This window comes from Varanus komodoensis, unplaced genomic scaffold, assembly GCF_004798865.1.
Source record: "Varanus komodoensis strain SLA01 unplaced genomic scaffold, ASM479886v1 scaffold102, whole genome shotgun sequence".
In the NCBI taxonomy this organism is placed as follows: Eukaryota; Metazoa; Chordata; class Lepidosauria; order Squamata; family Varanidae; genus Varanus; species Varanus komodoensis.
The window spans coordinates 789283-806137 of NW_025335279.1; the positions used below are offsets into that span (position 1 = coordinate 789283).

The 16855-nt window shown below is 43.7% G+C and overlaps 1 protein-coding gene across 2 annotated transcripts in view; it reads right to left on the minus strand.

The window, feature by feature from the left end:
• Positions 1–9360: 9360 nt before the first annotated feature.
• The window catches only part of PBX2 (PBX homeobox 2), a 32114-nt gene continuing 24619 nt past the window's right edge, over positions 9361–16855 (minus strand). For both annotated transcript variants that reach the window (XM_044419388.1, XM_044419387.1), the window contains exons 4-9: positions 15536–15726; positions 13875–14010; positions 13491–13635; positions 12941–13029; positions 11579–11665; positions 9361–9780 (exon numbers count right to left, since the gene is read on the minus strand). In XM_044419388.1, the coding sequence (XP_044275323.1) occupies positions 9688–9780; positions 11579–11665; positions 12941–13029; positions 13491–13635; positions 13875–14010; positions 15536–15726 (741 nt within the window). In that variant the 3' untranslated portion in view covers positions 9361–9687. The remainder of the gene's footprint in view (positions 9781–11578; positions 11666–12940; positions 13030–13490; positions 13636–13874; positions 14011–15535; positions 15727–16855) is intronic.

Consider the following 16855-nt stretch of genomic DNA (forward strand, 5'->3'; position numbering starts at 1 on the left):
TTCTTGTATTGCATCAAGTGCTGTAACACATGCATTCCCAAACCTCTCTCTGTAGCTATAGGAAACTTCACCACAGCAGTTCCTGTTTTCTCTTAAGCTCCTTCTTCCTTTAGGGTTCTTGGATAGGCATCTATTCTCCTTTTCTGCCCTTTGTTGTTATTAGTTGCGAAGCTGTGTCCAGCCCATCGCGACCCCATGGACAACATTCCTCCAGGCCTTCCTGTCCTCCACCATCCCCTGGAGTCCACTTAAGCTCACATTTCTTGGTCCTTACAAGAGCAGTTAACCAATCTGTATTGGAGGCTGCCCTGACTTTCCTACTATCTCTGTAAGCTATAGGCAGGTAACCCTATCACTCTCCATGGTGCTTCATAATGGCTTTCTCCAAGCTAGTCTCCTTCACATGCTTTGAACTACAATTCCTATGATCTCTGGCCATGTTAACTGGGGCCAATAGGAGTTAGTCCAAAACATCTGGAGGAGACCCAGTTGAAGAACGCTTTTTATTGTGGATAGACTGAGAAAAGACTGTCTTGTGATCTTCAGGTTAAGATTTCATATCTCTGTGTAATCTAGACCACATACTGGGCATTAAACCTATACCAATGTAAATAGCAGAACAAGAGATCTAGCAAATGATCCAAGCTCCATGACAGGAAAAGAACTCTGAAGCTCATTGTTGGCTAGGGTTACCTTAAGGAAATATTTAGAACAGGAGAGCTCTGATGTATCATTCAAAGGCCTATCTAGGCCAGCATCCTGTTTCTTATAATGGCCAGTAAATTGCCTATGGGATCTCCATAACTAGGGCAAGGCTAAATTAACTCACCCACTATTGCTCCCCTGCAACTGATATTAAGTAACAGACTGCCTTTGAACACAGCATTTAATTACCATGGTTCAAAATCACTTAGAGAGCTTTTCTGCATGAAAGCCTTTAACCCAGCTGGCTGGGGATGATGAGTATTAGAGTCAACATCTGGAGAGCAACAAGTTGGGGAACAGTATTCTAGATTATTTATGACTATGCTAAATAACAGCAGCCCCAATATGTATACAGTGGAGACTCCACAGGGGTCCATTTCTCCTTGTAGTAGCTGCACTTTTTCTAAAAACTCTGGTTCCTCTTCTATTAATCAGTTAAAGATTCATACTGGGTACACATCTTCCCATGACTCAAGTTTTACTTGGGAAACTGATGAGAATTTAAATACTTCTGCAAAGAAATAATGGAAAACCACCAGTGGAAAAAATATATTTTATTGTTTAGGCAAAACTGTACAAGAAAATGAGGGAAGGGGTAGGGAAGGGGGCATCCCCAGAGATTTGAAAAAAACTCTTTGAGATTTGAATTCTAATCCTTCCCTCTGTGAACCTACCATTCAGACCTCCTACCACCAAAGTTTTCCAGTTAATGTGAGGATTGACTTACTTTAATTCACAACTGTGAGATCACGCCCCTTCCCCACATCACAGAAGCCTACTTTGGGGGTGGTGACTGGGCCTCTAATAACAAAAATTCAACCAATGAAACCTTTTCCTGCATCAATGCCATTTCCAGGCATGAGAAAAACACTGCCAGAGAAGAGGCAGCCATGCCACCCCTCCCAGTTAAGCTCCTTTGTCCAGCCAGAAAGGACACTGATCCAACTTTGTCTTAAGGAGTCCTCTTCCACAAGTAACCTATTTTTCCCACCACTTTTCCGTAATTCTTAACACAATCTGCTAAGGAGAGAAAGCTGGAATCATGCACCATGCCTTCTGATTGGTGACACTAGGAGCTTAACACCTGGAAGCATCCCTGGTGTTACTTAGAAGGCTACTTGACCCAGGCTGCTTTGATCTTTGGATACTAGAAAGGTGTTCAACAGTAAAGAGAGCTTTGTATAGCTGAGTACCTAGGTGAGGTGGATAAAGGGTTAAGTGTTGTCAAATCTGGGAGGGGTGACTTAAAAACAAAGAGGAGTTGGGGCACATGCAGATCATGAAGGTGTTTAAAACCACCAGCTTGCAAGCAACTAAAAAAAGCTGTGTTCTAGCTTCAAAATAAGTAAATAAACCATTTTGCTACTTTTAAGTGTAAGGAATAGAGAGATTGCAGGTAGGTGTGTAACTTGTATGGCTGCAATTCTATACTTACTTACCTAGGAGTAAGCCCCATTAAACTCAGTGGGACTTACTTCTGTGTAGACATGTATAGGATTGTGTTGTGACCCCTTGGCCCTTTGAAACTCCATCAGCTGTTCCTGAAGAAAAAATAACTGAAATTTAAACCCCTTATATAGAAGAGTTAAAAGGTGCTATACTTATCATGGGATCTAATAACCCTCTGGTGCATACACAGAATAATTTGTTTTTAATTAGATTTAATTAGGGATTACTCGCTGCCAACTTCTGATGCTGTACATGCAAGAGTTAAAATACCCACTTTGTCTATAAATGCTAATTGAAAAGAATGGAACCACTTCTTAACCAAATTATCCATCCTCCTTGTATGCACAGTATTAGAGTAAATGTCAATTAAGATGAAAATTTAATACATACCCTGAAACTTCCTCTTGGTTTACTACCCCACCCCCTTTTTCAGAAGTATGCCTCCATTGAACTCTAACTCCCCCACCAACAAAGTATCCAAAGGCTATAGTCCTATAAAACTTATTTGAGAGTAACAGCTATTAAAATAAATGAGATTTGTTTATCAGTAAGCATCAATAGGATTCAACATTGCTCCCCACAGATGGGGCAACTTGCCCCAGAAAGCACGGGGAAACCCTACCTCAACACCTGTATGTATTATCACCCCTTTGTCCTTGTAGACAGCTGTGGTAAGGCCCCAAAATTTTTATCTGCCCCATAAACCCTCTGGGTGCCCTGGAATTCAGCTGTGAGGGTGCCATTCCGCTCCCACACACACACTTGTAGTTCTGTGAGAGTGGGTGTAACAGACTCCCACATTCATTTGCTCCCAAAATAAGCAAGCTTTTCCAGCAACTTAAGGATTTTCTTGTAGTGCCCCCAAGTGACTGATTTTAAAGCAATCCAGAATCCTGCAAAATCTCTCCTAACCCCATTATTTTTTCCTCTAATAGCCTTTTTACACATATCTTAAATGCATCTGGTGTTTTCTAGCTTGCATGTACTTCCATGTGGATCATGGACTGCTTTCACAGGGCCCTGAATTGACCCTGTCCAGACTGTTTTGACTTCAGATCAGTGGCACCTGCAAAGGCATCAAGGCACCAACAGGAGAGGGGCCGAACTTTGTATGGCTGCTGCTGGCAGGCCTGCTATCAGTTTCCACAACTCTTGCAACAGGCCTGCACATTTTAGTGTGACTCCAGTCAAACGGCTTCATTCTTATCTAAAGCCAAGGATGCTTCCAGTTTAGGCTTTTACTGCACCATTGCCATGTCTCATTCACTGAGGTTTAAGGGAATGGAGGTGTCTACATGTTAAATCTTACGTGCATAACCCTTTCATTTCTTCACTGCTCCCTTTGGATGCAGAAAATTCACTAAAACAGCTGTACAATGTCTTCTGACGGCTAGTTCTAAGAGCTGCCTGCCTGAAAGCACCCTAAAACCTAATTCTTCCAATGTTAAAGCCTTTTTGTTGTCAGAAAACCAGAGCTTTCTTTACCAATTCCCATGCAGCACCAAGCATGCCATGGTTTAAATTGTTTTAGATCAGAGCATCTTTGTTTTTAACAGTTACACAAAAGGCAAGAAGTCAACAGGGTGATTTCTACCGTAGGAGCATAATGTTAAAGAAAACAACCTGTGATTTTAATTTGGCACAGAGCGCCTCAGTCCAAAAATCTCTGTCACAAATGATATGTGAATTAGGTAGAGGTGCCAACCACTGTATATTTTGTCAGGTATTTGGTACTATGTAAGAGTTACTAAACCGGTACCACCAAGCTACAAAAAGACCAATAAACACTAAATTTCACCAAATTCAACACATAAGCCACACAGCTGTGCCCATTAAAGCTGTTAGCCCCTAGACCTGCATGGTCTTCCCAATATATTGTCCATAGGATGAGGCACTTACATGCTACAGCAGGAGTAAATAACTTGCTTTTGGCCCACAACTCCCTTCAGCCAGCAATGAGGGATCATGGAGGTTGTGAGTCAAAACATTTGGCAACTCACAAATTGCCCACCCTGCAATAACTTGACCAGAGAGCAGTACTTTTATACTTTTAATATTGAAGTGATTGTGTGACACAGAAGTATAGACTTCAACAGGTGTGGCGTTTCTCGTTCTTGCCTAAGGATCTAGAGGACCACCGGTCACCTGCCCCTGTATTAAAGGTTCAGGAATGTTTCTGGAAAACTAACAGCTCTGGACCCCTTGAATAAATGCCTGGTAGGGGGAAAACTTCCCCACACCACACACACAACTGGGTATCTGGTTCAGCCATCATGCTCAGAATTGTACAATTCAAGGCCTTCCTTATTTCATGACCAACGTACATACAATGCAGGAGATCCACCACCTGGACTTTCCTGCAGTTTTATTTTAAAGTTAACAGCCACACAGGAAGGGTGCAAATCAATCCAAATGACAGCACTGCATTAGTGTGTATCTGCGACAGAAATAATGCCTTCTTTCTGCACTGGTTTCCCAATTAAAATGTTCCCCATCACCTTCCTATTTACCTCACTGGGTAAAATAGGTTGTTATCTGCCATCATCTCCAACTTATGGCAACCCTGAGTGGAAGCCCTCCCAAAATGTCCTATCCATGCTGCTCAGTTCTTGGAAATTCAAGGCTGCACCTTCCTTTATGGAGTCAATCCATCTCGTTTGGTCTTCCTTTTCTTCTTCTGCCTTCAATAGGCAAAATATATATTCAATGGGGGAGGAGTTATTTTAATCAGGAAGAGTACATTGGAATTGTTAAAAACCACCCACCTCAGCCTTTTAAAAAACCAAACTTGTGAGATGTGGATAACAAACCTCCCACAGCACATCTAGTTTTGTCCTATTTGGTTTGCTCAAGCAGACACAGTTTGAATGTGTTTGAGGAAACTGTGTCAACTTTGTCCTCCTTTACAGTGGTACTAAACTGAAAATTGTTCTAGGGTTACCACGTAAAAATAACATTAAAACCTTAAGGAATAGGGCCTGGATTCTGTCCCGAAAAAGGCACATCTGTCATAATTTGGTAAAATGGCAACCCTTTCTCCGGCCTAACAAACAAAATGGCTTCCCTCAGCATCTGAGGACAAGCATTCAGCTGCAATTTACAAATGGGAGCTTCTTGAAAAAGTGGTACAGAAGGAGTTTCCTATGGCAAGTTGTGTGAAGCAGTTTCTTACATGCTTTGGTATTTTCACCACATAGAATACTTCTCCTACCCCAGTTTATTACTGGCATGATGAAAACAGATTGACCCCCCCCCCCCCACACACACACACACAGCTGCATCACACAAATGTTTTGCCATTGTAGGGCTACTTCCATACAGTTTCTGTTCTTTCTCCCCATACTACAAACTGATTGTATTTATCAAGTCTGAGAGATCTTCCACACAACCGAGTAACACATAGTGTGGTTAAGTCTTTTTGTAGACATGAATTGTATAAATATGCAGCAACAGTTAAGAGAGGCAGACTTTTCTTCCCACTTACTTTCTTCCTTTCCCAAATGAATTCCAGGGCAAAACATGTCCTCAGTTTTATAGAAGAACCGTGATAATAAAAGCAAAGGAAATCTAGAGCCAAAAAAACAAAACCCCAGAACAAGTCAAATGGTCAGTCACGCAATGAGCCCCACCTCCCTCTGTGAAGGGGAATGGGGCAGTTTGGGGGGTCTCGCAGCACAGTCTCCCCCCAGGGCACACAGAGGTAGCAGGTTCAAAAGGTCTCTGTCCCAAGTCTCTATTGGTTTCTCACGCCATGAGGTAATAAAGCTATTGGACTGACTAGCATGGAGCCCTCCTGTGAGCAAGGGGGAGAGCCCGCCGGACGTTTTGTGGGTTTGTGCCGCTCCTAGTAGATCTCTTACACCATCAGAACTCTTGTGCACGTCAGACTTGGACATTCACGCTTGGTGTGAATCCCTTCGGTGTTGGCACCTTTCACAATCAGGCCTTTTCTCCATTCCTTCAAACCATTTTCCTTTTTTTCCCCTCATGATCAATTGCCTTTATCCACATTCCTCCTTTGAATCTTATTCTGGTATCTTCTCATGCCTACCAACAGCTTTCTTCAAATCAAATATTCTTTTCCTCTTGTGAAGAGGTGCTATTAATTTTGTTTTTCCATCAGTTATTTCTATTGGATCTTTTCTACACTCTCTATATTCCTTTGCACTACTGTTCTAATTTCCCCCTTTCCAGCCCCTAAACTCATCAGTTTTTACTCTTCTAGTTAATATTCCTGCCCTCAGGTTTACTTAGTCTTTAGTTAATAATGACCTTTCATCTGTTTTTAGATGGTTTATTTTTCCATCATCTTTGCTTCCACCCATATTTTATTCCTCAGTTCTCATTACTTTCAATTATCTATCCTTGATAGAGTCCTCCAGTTCATATCTCTCACCATCTGTTCCTTCTGCATTAGGATCCATTATCATTGTTTTTGTTTTTTTTAACCAACTAGATTTTTTCATCTCTTTGCTTACTTCTGTCTCTCATTCAGGTCATTCACTCTCTGCATCAGAATATTTACACAATCATACTATTTCTCCATCCTAGTGGGGAATATCTCAGCTAAGCTCTACTGGGATCGAGCCATGTGATTTGCTTCCCTATAAGAAATTATGTCCCCTTTGTGCTGGGAATCATAGGGGCAAAGGTGGGGGAAGAGAAGAAAAACACTGAAAATGGAGCTATGATAAGGAACATTTCTAGTTTGTTCAAAACCCTTTCTCCAAGATGGTCCCCTTACCGAATTAAAAGAAAAATTAAAAATGAGCACAAATTAGAATGGGCCCCCTAAGAGCTCTTCTGCACAACCAGGGTTTGGGCTCCCCCACCCCTTTGTACAGTATATAACGTTTGCAACTAATTTTGTACCTTGCCCATGGGCTTTCTCTCATGGCTGTATTTCTGTTGCAAAGGGATCACTCAGAACATTCAAACAATATGCTGTTCTTGGAGAAATGCAATTTCACCATCAGACACTGTAGTGGTGACCATGCTTTTTATCTTCAGGGAACCCTTTCACATCTGTCCCAGGGCTCCTACACCTTGCAGAGGATTCTGGCAAGTGTTCTACAACATCCACTCAGTTCACACTGGGCACTAACCTCACCTATGAAACTTCCTCCTCATGCTGTAGAAACAGCTGGTGTGCCCTAAATCACCCCTGCTATCACCACACACTAGGCATTGTCACATGACTGCACTGCATATGCCAGTTGCATGCCAGGGGATCTGCATAATTACCTCGTTGGCATGTGCTTGCCGTTATGCACACCCATCAAGGGTAGCTCATTGCTGTGGTTAACAAGCCACTCCAGAACTCTACAGTCCATGTACATTATTTCCTGTTCTGTGAACATGCACACCTTGTTACTCTCGTGACGACATTTTGCAAGGAGGTTGGGCCCTCTTTGGCAAACTGTCTTTCAAGGCTATTTGTCTATCAATACTGATAATACAGCAGAATTATCCAAGGAACCTCACAGGTCCCCGAGAAACAGTTTAAAACTGCATGTAGTGTATTAGTGATTTAATATGATGCAAAAACAAAAATAGCAGGCAGGGGGGAAAATCAGAATTGAGGCAGGCAGAATGAGTTTAACCTTTCTTTCCCAACCTTTCAATCCCAACAAAAATTTCCTCCCTCCCAAAATCATTTATTAATGAGCTTTTCCAGAGAATGCACATAGCAGTTCCACATGGGATGGTTTCCATCAGTACCACACTCAGACATAGAGAGAGGATAAGTTCTCCCTCCACTGTGTTTCTGCTTTGAGGCTGCATACCTGCTATTTTTGTTTTAAAACACAATTTTAAATGCAATAATGCATTTAAAGTAACGTGTGATTTGGCCCTCACAGCCCATTTGCTCCTATCGAACTGGCACCTATAGGATAGTCTGAACCAATTCATGGCAACTGTGCTCAGTCTGTTTCTGCACCATTTTGTAATTTTCCTTTGTTTAGCCTGTTTGTGAAATAGTAAATGTTGCTTCTCTCTTCTGCACAAGATTAAGGCTTGAACAAATGTCACTTCGAGAATGTGCAGTACAGGAAATTTGCTGATCATACTTTGCTGGACTGGGAAGAAAAGCCTTAGCTTAGTGATATGGCAAAAGAAGGGAAAAGAAGTTGTGGGGGGTGATTATCCAGAATGAGAAACAGCAGAGGAAACTGATAGGGAAACTGTCAGGCAATAAAAAATGTTCAGAACACGATAAACTAAAATACAAAGTGAGTGACAGAAAGAAAGCAAAAAACTGACAAAAGAAAAATGGGCTCCCACCACTCACAAAGCAGCTATAGTGTCACTGGTGTTATTTACAGTGAGCTGGGCTTCCTTAGACCTATGGCTGCCCCACTCAACTTAACTCTGAAGCATCCAGTTATGCACAAGAGATCAAAAGCCTGTGCTTATTAATGCTTCCCTTCCCCTAAGTACCTTGAACTATCATCTTGGAGACTCCTCACCTTCTTTTTCAATAAAGGTACCATCTTATATCCAGTCTCTTTGCCTAATGGAGGGGGCAACAGTTAGCAACTGCTTGGGCCCCAACAGCTTCTCTTTAGGACTAAGACCCAGAGAAAACCTCCCCTTTCAGATTCAGATGGTAGCCATCTTAGATCTTCATACCCAGGGAAACTATTCATATAGAGAGGTATATTCGATTGTTTACCCCAGGGAGGGGCTATCACCTTGAATTCGCACAATCTCATGTCAAGACTGGAGCAAAGCACCAATGCGCATGTTCATTCTCTGTAGAAAGATTCCATAAGGGATGCTGTTGTCCTTGATTACCACACCACTGGAGGAGATACCATCTTGGGTCTGGATAGAATCCATGTCTCTGATTGTTTCTCCTTTTTTATGTGTCATGTTTCATCTTGATAAGAAGATGTCACAATTTGCCATCTTGGAATCATCCCATCATGGAGAGATGCCAACTTAAGCCTTGCTTGGCAAACGTCTTTGCTCATCCTACCACCAAGAAACCCATTCGTGCTGCTTTCTTGATGGCATCCCACATTCAGCAGTAAGATGCCATCTTGGGTCCTCCCAGGCAGGTGTTATCTAAGAGGCTGATCCAGCAGATGATACAGGTTGCGGGTGCCACATTAGCTCACTCCCCACAACCCCTCCAAGTAGATAAGCCATTTGGGATGTTCCCTCCCCTCCCTCCCTCCCTCCCTCCCCACCCACCTCCCACCTGTGTCACCATATTGGGTCCCCTTCATTGCTAGAGTTGCAGCATGGTTACTAAGAGGTGTGTGGATCAGGATCATGGAAAGATTACCAGCTTGGATCACACCAGGGACATCTTGAATTGTCTTCCCCATGGAGCACTGCCACCTTGAATCCCAAGAGGTGCTGTACTAGATCCCCTCCCCCTCCCTTCCCCGGCACCGTGATGCAGCAATCCTCTGGCAGTGAAAAGAGTTCTTTCCCTGCCCAGCCTAGTTCAGCACTGGCATTTTTCTCTTCCCTGGAGCCAGAAGGAGTGAGAAAGTGGGGAGGGGGCACGGCCCAGGAGGATCAGTTGGAGGTGTCGGAGTGAACGCTGCCAGGACCTTCTGTTGGGGAGGTCACAGAAGATGGGGTGGCTGCTTCCTGCCAGCCACCATTGGCCTAGTGAAAGGGAGAAACAACTGCAGTCAGCTCAGCCTCCCAAACAGTGATCTGATTCATATATAATACTGGCACAGAGTCTGTCTGGCAGATAACTGAACAAATCATGGTTTATTATCTCTACCTGTTATTGTTTCTCTCTCCTTTCACCCTCCTTCCCCCTAACACAAATGCTTTTATGGCACTGAGGTACCAGCATGTAGAGGGGCAAACAGTTTTTGCCCACCATCTCTGCAACTTAGGGAAACGACCCGTGAACAACTTATGTTCTGGGTTTAGACATAACAACCACCCTTCACTGAAACAATGCAATAGTTCCCGACCCAACAGCAAACCAAGGAATATCTTTCTAGGTTATTCCTGGTTAGCAAGTGATGCTTTACTACAATGATTGAGTTCACACAGCTTGATAAACCTGAAGTTAACAGTCTGTTGGTTAAATAAACCATGTGCTAGCCCAGGCATTATGTAGCTTTGCCATCTTGGAAAGGCAGCTTTGAAGTGAAAAAATTGGTCACCAGGAGTTCCAGCAGCAGATTTTCTCCAAGTAATTGGTCAGCATGCCCCAAAACTATTTGAGCATGCTCTCAAGTCATCTCTTGACCTCAGGAATCCTGGTTTCTAGCCATACTTCTTCAATGTAGCACAGTAAACCCCACTTATAACTCAAAGAATCTTGTGTCTAGTTTCTCTCACCATCCAGATCTAGGATGGGGAGAGAACCAGGATCTGAGGTCTACTTCCTTTGTGATGGTAAACTTGCCTTGGCTGTACCTCTTCAGACTGCAGGTGGAGGATGCACAATCAAATGCTCCTCCATGCAAAACAGTTCCCTGCATTCGGAAAACATGGCCAGGGTTTTACTAGAACCTGTCTTCTTGATATCCAGTTTTCTGTACAGGGGATTTTTAAAATCTTGGTATATGGAGGACCATACAAAGATAATCTCTAGAGGCTGACATGATAGGAATTTATAAAATAGTGTACAGGGTAGAGAACCCAGAGAAGGCTTTTTTGCTTTCACAAACTGCTAGACTCCTTGGAGTCATTGGACAGGGTTCATTTATTCTAGGAGTCACTGAACAGGGACACTGGACACACTATTTATGTCACACTTTTATAGACCGTCACAATAGCCACATGGCTCTCTGGATGGTTTAGAGATGTCATGGCTACCAGCAGTTCAGATGTTTTTTAAAGGGAAATTAGAAAAAGTCACATGGGAATAGGTCTATCAATGCCTGCAAGTCATGATAGTTAAACCTCCATGTTCAGTGACCATAACTGAATTTGCACATAATGCTGAGTCCAGAGATTAATTAAATACAGTGCATGCTGCCATATGCAGCTGATTAGTTCCCATTTTGTTCCTAAACAAGAATGGTTTCTTTACCATGTTGTTCAAACTGGAGATTCTGCCTTTTTGCTCTAGAACAAACCAGGAATTACAAACCAAGAACAAACCTATTTTATTACTCTGGCTTAGAAAAGCAGCAAGAAGCCAGGATATCCAGTTTGGACAACAGATGACTAAAGAAACACTTCCTGAATGAACTCAGTATTGCTACTGAACAATACCAAGAGGAGGGCTACTATTTTCTTGGTCTGCTTGTGGGTTTCCCAGAAGTTGCCCATTGTCAGGCAAACTGAAGTGGGAACAGGTGGGTCTTTGTTCTGGTCCTGCAGGGCTCTCCTTATCTCTTCCTGTAAGCCTTCTCATGCAGTCTGAGGTAGTACAGCCTGACAGAAAATTACCACTCCAGACACAAACGTTATCAGTTTACTGACACACACTCACCCTCATTTCCCGTGGGCTGTACATCTGGCTAGCACCCATACTGTCCCCATAGCCACTGGGTCCCATAGAGTGACGCATTGATTCCACCTAGTTATAAAGGAGAAATAGAGAAAGAGCAAAGTGACAGCAGGTTCAGGAGGATAAGTGACTGAGTCAAGAAATGCCATTTTGTTTTGTGGGGGCTGCCATGAAGACTGAATGGTACATAGAAGATCCAGCAACATGTTTTTTCAGAGCATGCTTGCCATCTATTTTCCCTATTATCTCTCTCATCCTTTTTCTCTCAGACAGTAGGTAAATTTTTAAATAGCAGATTTCCCTAATTTTGTATCATTTAATTTTTATAACAGAGTAACACTTTCAGGATAAAGCAAAAAAGTGAAAACATAATGCAAAAGAAACAATAATCAATTAAAGCCTTTTCCGTTAATTAAAGCCCCTCCCCACACAAAAGAAATTAACACCAGAGCAATTTATTCAGACAACAATTAATAAGCTATTCATAATTAATTCCCCTGCCACTGTCGCAAGAAATATAATCGACTAGACATGCAACAGGACACTTCTAATTAACACTGGAAAGGACTTTTGCTGACCAACACTTACTTGGGAGTAAACATAATATAATGATCTTTGTCATGAGGAAGGGCATTACATACAGTGCTATATTAAGTACTGTATTGTGTGGAATCTCAATTTTTAATTTCTATTTTCAGTCAGTTATTGAAAAGCAATTGTGGCAAACCAAAGCTACTATTTTTTGTCAGAAGAAAAGGCCATCTTGAATATTTTCATTTTTTTACTCATTATTATACCAACACACCAAAATGAAAAAATAGCTTTCCAAAGTAAAGCATACCTTTAACTCTCTGCCCTGCCAATTGCTGATTGTTCCTACCTATTAAAATAGGCTCCAACCACTAATTAACTAAAGTATCTGTTCATTAGTGTATTTACCTGAAAGCTTGCAGCCCTCTATTGTTTTGAAAATGTTGATTAAGGCAGCTTCCCTCAACCTGGTGCCTTCCAGATGTGTTGGACTTCAAATCCCATCATCTCTGGTCTGGGGATGGTGGGAATTGGAGTCCAACACATCTAGAAGGCCCCAAGTTGGGGAAAACTGGATTAGGGCTTAGGGAAGGATGAGACAAGGAAGTTCTTTTGGCATACCTGCATGCTGAGGTTATGCCCTCCCAGGGATATGCAGGGATATGCCATCACCAAGCCTGACAGCTGCCATTTTAGACTTTACATATCACATCTCCTGACCACTATTCTCACAACAGTATGTATCAAGAGGGGATCTTTTTTACTCAGTCATGGAACAGAGGCCTCATTTTGCATGGGAGGAAAGGTACTGACCTGTGATGTAGGATAGGAATCTCCATTTAGGCCCTGAAGGCCCATAAACATATCCCCAGAACTGGAGAGATTGAAGGAACCGCCAGAGCCTACCAGAAAACAGAGGAAGGGGTAGGGGGAACACAGCCATATGGTGAATGGGGCTGAAAATGCAGCTGCCTTTAGCAAAATAAATAAATAAATGATACAGTTGTCCAGAGAGCTTTGACTACAGGGCAGTGCAGAAATGAACCCAAATAAATAAATAAATGCAAAGCTCATTAGCTGGAGTAGCAAGCCAAGAGAATCTGTCTGAGGAAGAAACCCTGGGCAGTCCAGGGTTAACAAGGGAACTCATATGCTTGCTAATATGTTGGGGGGGGGGGTAGTTCTTCTGCACCCAGTAGGGGGCACTGTCTTTTGAGATTGGGATGGGAGTGATAGTCACAGAAGGATCTCCTTAGGAACTCCAGTGCTTGTTGGAGGAGAGAACTCCATGCTTCTCCAAACCCAGTGAGGACTCCTGCACCAACATGGGGTGTAGTGGAGTTTTGTGGGGTAGGGGAGTTACCCGCGGAGGAGGGGGTGTTGGGGGAGTCGCCCCCACTCTGTGCGGCGCTGACAGCCGTTTTCACGGCGTAAATATTGGCTTCCTCTTGGAACTTGCCGATGTTCTTCTTATAGCGGATGCGCTTGTTCCCGAACCAGTTGGAGACCTAAAAAAAGAGAGGGAGGAGGGGAGAGGAAAGATGAAAATGGAGGGGAAGTGGAATGAGAATGATGGAAAAAGTGGGTAGGGGGAAGAGGAGGAGGGGATCAGGTGCTGACAACACAGCCCAGCAAAGAAACTTCTCCATACCCCACCACCCTCCATCCCAAGTTGCTCCTCCTGCTCCAGGGGATATCTGTAGGGCCTGTCTAGCACAGCCTTCAGCCTGCCCCCACATCCCAATACCTGTGAGACTGTGATGCCACATTTCTTGGCAAGCTCCTCCTTGGCCTCCTCACTGGGGTATGGGTTGCTCAGGTGTGAGTAGAAATACTCATTGAGCACCTCGGTGGCCTGTTTGCTGAAATTGCGTCGCTTCCGTCTACAGGCAAAAGGGAAGAAAGGGAGGAAAGTATATCCGAGGGGCAGAGAAGGGGGAAATAGTAGTAATTTAAGAAGAGAAAGGAAGCAGATTGGAGTGAAGGGAGGAATATATGGGATTGAGAAGAGGAAAAAAGGTACAGGAGGCAAGGAGCATTAGAGTGGAGTCATATGTTCTGAGAAAGCATACAGCATATATACCGCATAGACTCAGTCCACATAGAAACAAGCGTGTCAGCTAAAAAGCAGGGCCCTGTGTACACAAAATGCTGAAATGGTGCCCAGTGGAGTCTTGGTGCAGAATTCAGCTTCTGGAGATTCTCAGAACTTTTCCAGGAAGAAATTTCATTTCTACCTCTTATGACTGCAAAGTTTCTTTAAAACATGTTAGTAGTGTCTGCTGAAACCTTAGAAGTCTGAGAAATGGCTGGATAAAAATTCCATTCAGTGGAAACAGGAATTCAGGGCTGTCTCTAGATTCTTGGTCCTTTCCCAAGCAAACACAAAATAAATTACACCAAAACACTGCAAAAAATATGCAAACATTTGTTCAATTTGCATACATTTACAATCCAGAATTCACTGACACCTATGGAATTCTCTCCCCAAGAAGCCTTGCCTGGTGCCTACTATTTGACTTACTGAAAGGTGGTGCATAAATGTAAAAAAAAATCAAATTCAAGCTCAACAATTACACTCACCTTTGTGAGCAGGGTACTACTGTCTAGGGACTGTGGTGAGTGATGAGCCTCCCTCTCAGCCTTGAAACTACAGAGCTGGGGGAAGATTGTTCCAAGCTCCAAGGGTGAGAGGAAGAGTGGAGCCAGTTAGGAACATCAGAAGCTACGTTAGGCAGCTTGTTGACCATTATTGGCAGCCACCTTCCAGTTTCAGACACGATTCTTTCCTTGCCCTGACCTGGGGAATGAACCAAGGACCTTCTGTTATTTAATTTCCGTATCACCGATATGCCCAAAATGGCTTTTGTATGCAAAGCAGAAGCTGCACCATTCAGCTAGGGCTCAGCCCTGGTTTGACACCTGTGTGGCAGTGCAGCATCAAAAAGGCAAGACACCCACCCCTTCTGCTCCAAAACAAGAAAGGAACAGCCAAAGCCAGGACATTCCCTGCCTCTCTTTCCTGCAAAGAAGTATCTGTGCATATGATTTGTGTATGTGTGTATGTGCGTGTGTTCAACTGCTGTTAGATGCCAGCGGGGCTTACTACTGAGCAGTGGCTAAAGTCCGCGTGCTCTCTGCCTCTCCCACAGAAAAAAGCATGGTGGGAGGATTTTTCAGCTGTTGGTGGGCAAACGGACCCTGAGCACTTTTGCCAAGCATCAGCTGAGGCCAGGATGCTCCTTGCCTGCCTTTCCCAGAGGAAAGGGGGCACGGGGAGGATCCTCTACTGCTGGGCCTCCATCAACCCAGCTGAGGGTGTACACCCCGGCAAGCCCGGCCTTGGGCTTCACCAGCAAGGCCAGCCAAACGCTGTAGACTCGTGAGCAGCCGCCCTCCCCGCACAACCTGGCATCGAGGAAGCGGGAGCGCAGAATCATGACAGCCTCGCATGTGCTCTGTTTCAGCTGCATCTGGATAGAGCTGAACTTCCGGTGGATGATGCTGACCATGCGCTCAATCTCCTTGGGCGACACGGGGCGTGTGCGGCTCTGCTCTCGAAGCAGGTTCATCACATGGGTTGTGAACTCATTGCAGGCCTGAGGGGAAGGAGGGAAGAGGCACAAGGTGAGCTGAACATATGAACTTGAACCCACAGCCCCGATGCAATGCAGCCTTCCTCTAGCCCTAACAGGCATTATAGTACATGGCATTGTAGTACATGGATTAATCCCTCACACTCCATTACAGCAGCACAGTAATTTAGAAGTAAGCCGGACTGATTTCAAAACACCTTGTTCCTAAGCGAGTGTGCAGAAGATAGCAGCTTAAAAAAAAAAGCCTCCAGGGCTAGCAGAGATACCCCTGGTCAAAGAACCAGGATGCTTCCAAACAAAGGGCAGGGTCAGGCGAAGCTGTCAAGTTCATGTTGAAACAATTTGTCATGCTTCCACAATAAGTCATTCCATTCCCAGATCAATTTGCTGTGTGCTAAAAAAGACAAGTCATACATGTGCATTTTTCTGTGTAGCTAGTGTGGAATGAGGTGCCACCTGTGTCTGATCCAGGTTGGTTCAGTTTCACCCCTCCTCCTACCACCTCCAAGAGAAAGACAGTGTGCAGCCATATCCTCTTAACTGAATTTTGAGGAAAGAAAAGATGGAAGACATGGTGGGGAAGTATGGAAGAGATATGAGTGAAAGATGTCATCTGGAAAAATTCCATGCATGTGGCAGAGCAATTGCACAATAAAAGCTTCCCCAGAGTACCTACTGGAAGTGGTTCCCCAGTGATAAAGTCACTCTGCATAGATGTGGAATCACCCTCCCTTTGCTTTTTTAAATCATTAGGTCATAGGGCTGACATGACCAGATCACCCAGTGGTATCACAGCAAGACACCGATTTAAAAATTCAGCTTTCATAGATCAAAGGTGTCTTGTGGGACAGACCCTAAGCACATTTTCTTCATCACATTCAGGCTTGATAAAGTATTAAAGGACTTTGTCCTTTTTCAAGCATTATCCATGGGGAAGAGGAAAGTTTCTGCATAAAAGGAGTAGCAGCACTCAAGCACTGGCTGCACATCCAAGTGTTCAGCAGGTCCCTGGCACTCAGTGCCCACATGTTGCACATGGATGGCTGACTATGGGAAATGATCAGAGCTCTATGGTAGAGCACTGTTTTGTATGCAGAAAGTCCTGGTTCAATCCTTAGCATCTCCCACTAGG